Raw genomic sequence first — 518 nt, 5'->3', positions numbered from 1 at the left:
TGGGGGGGGGTGGTGGTGGTGGTGGTGGTGGTGGGGTGGCGGCGGGGGATGATGGCACCGGGGGCGCCGAAGGTTGCACCACCAGTTCATAGCTATGTTTGTTTTCTTCATTTGCCTCTGTTGGTGACCCAACAACATAACTACTCTCCTCCTCATCCTTTGCTTGGCTCCCCATTCTCTCTCTCTCTCTCTCTCTCTCTCTCTCCTTGTTTCTAGACGCATCTTTAAAAGACAAAACTAAGGAGATACAATCATGGCAAAACTAAGGAGATACAATCATGGCAAATGGCAATATTTTTTATTGAGTATCACAAGGTAAAGAGATGATGATATCAAGAAAATAATATGACTTCCAAGGATATACTCGTCCTCTCAAATAAAGAAGAACTAAGGCTAATCAAGCCACCAAAGGGAGCCCTTTCTTCAACCATAGCACTAAAAAAGAGGCTTATCCTTTACTTTCTTGCATAGGGTAAGTAACCAAGTTCTTTCAAAAGCCTCACTCATGCCGGATCAAC

The 518-nt window shown here is 44.6% G+C and overlaps 1 protein-coding gene across 2 annotated transcripts in view; it reads right to left on the bottom strand.

The window, feature by feature from the left end:
• LOC147621357 (CASP-like protein 2U3) overlaps window positions 1-190 on the bottom strand; it is a 1,914-nt gene extending 1,724 nt beyond the window's left edge. For both annotated transcript variants that reach the window (XM_086824546.1, XM_086824547.1), the window contains exon 1: window positions 1-190. This exon is cut by the window's left edge and continues 184 nt beyond it. In XM_086824546.1, coding sequence (XP_086680672.1) covers window positions 1-175 — 175 coding nt within the window. In that variant the 5' untranslated portion in view covers window positions 176-190.
• Window positions 191-518: the final 328 nt, after the last annotated feature.

The sequence above is a fragment of the Cibotium barometz genome, chromosome 30, assembly GCF_041138505.1.
Source record: "Cibotium barometz isolate CiBa-2024 chromosome 30, ASM4113850v1, whole genome shotgun sequence".
Classification (NCBI taxonomy): Eukaryota; Viridiplantae; Streptophyta; class Polypodiopsida; order Cyatheales; family Cibotiaceae; genus Cibotium; species Cibotium barometz.
This window is presented reverse-complemented; position numbering and strand designations above follow the sequence as displayed.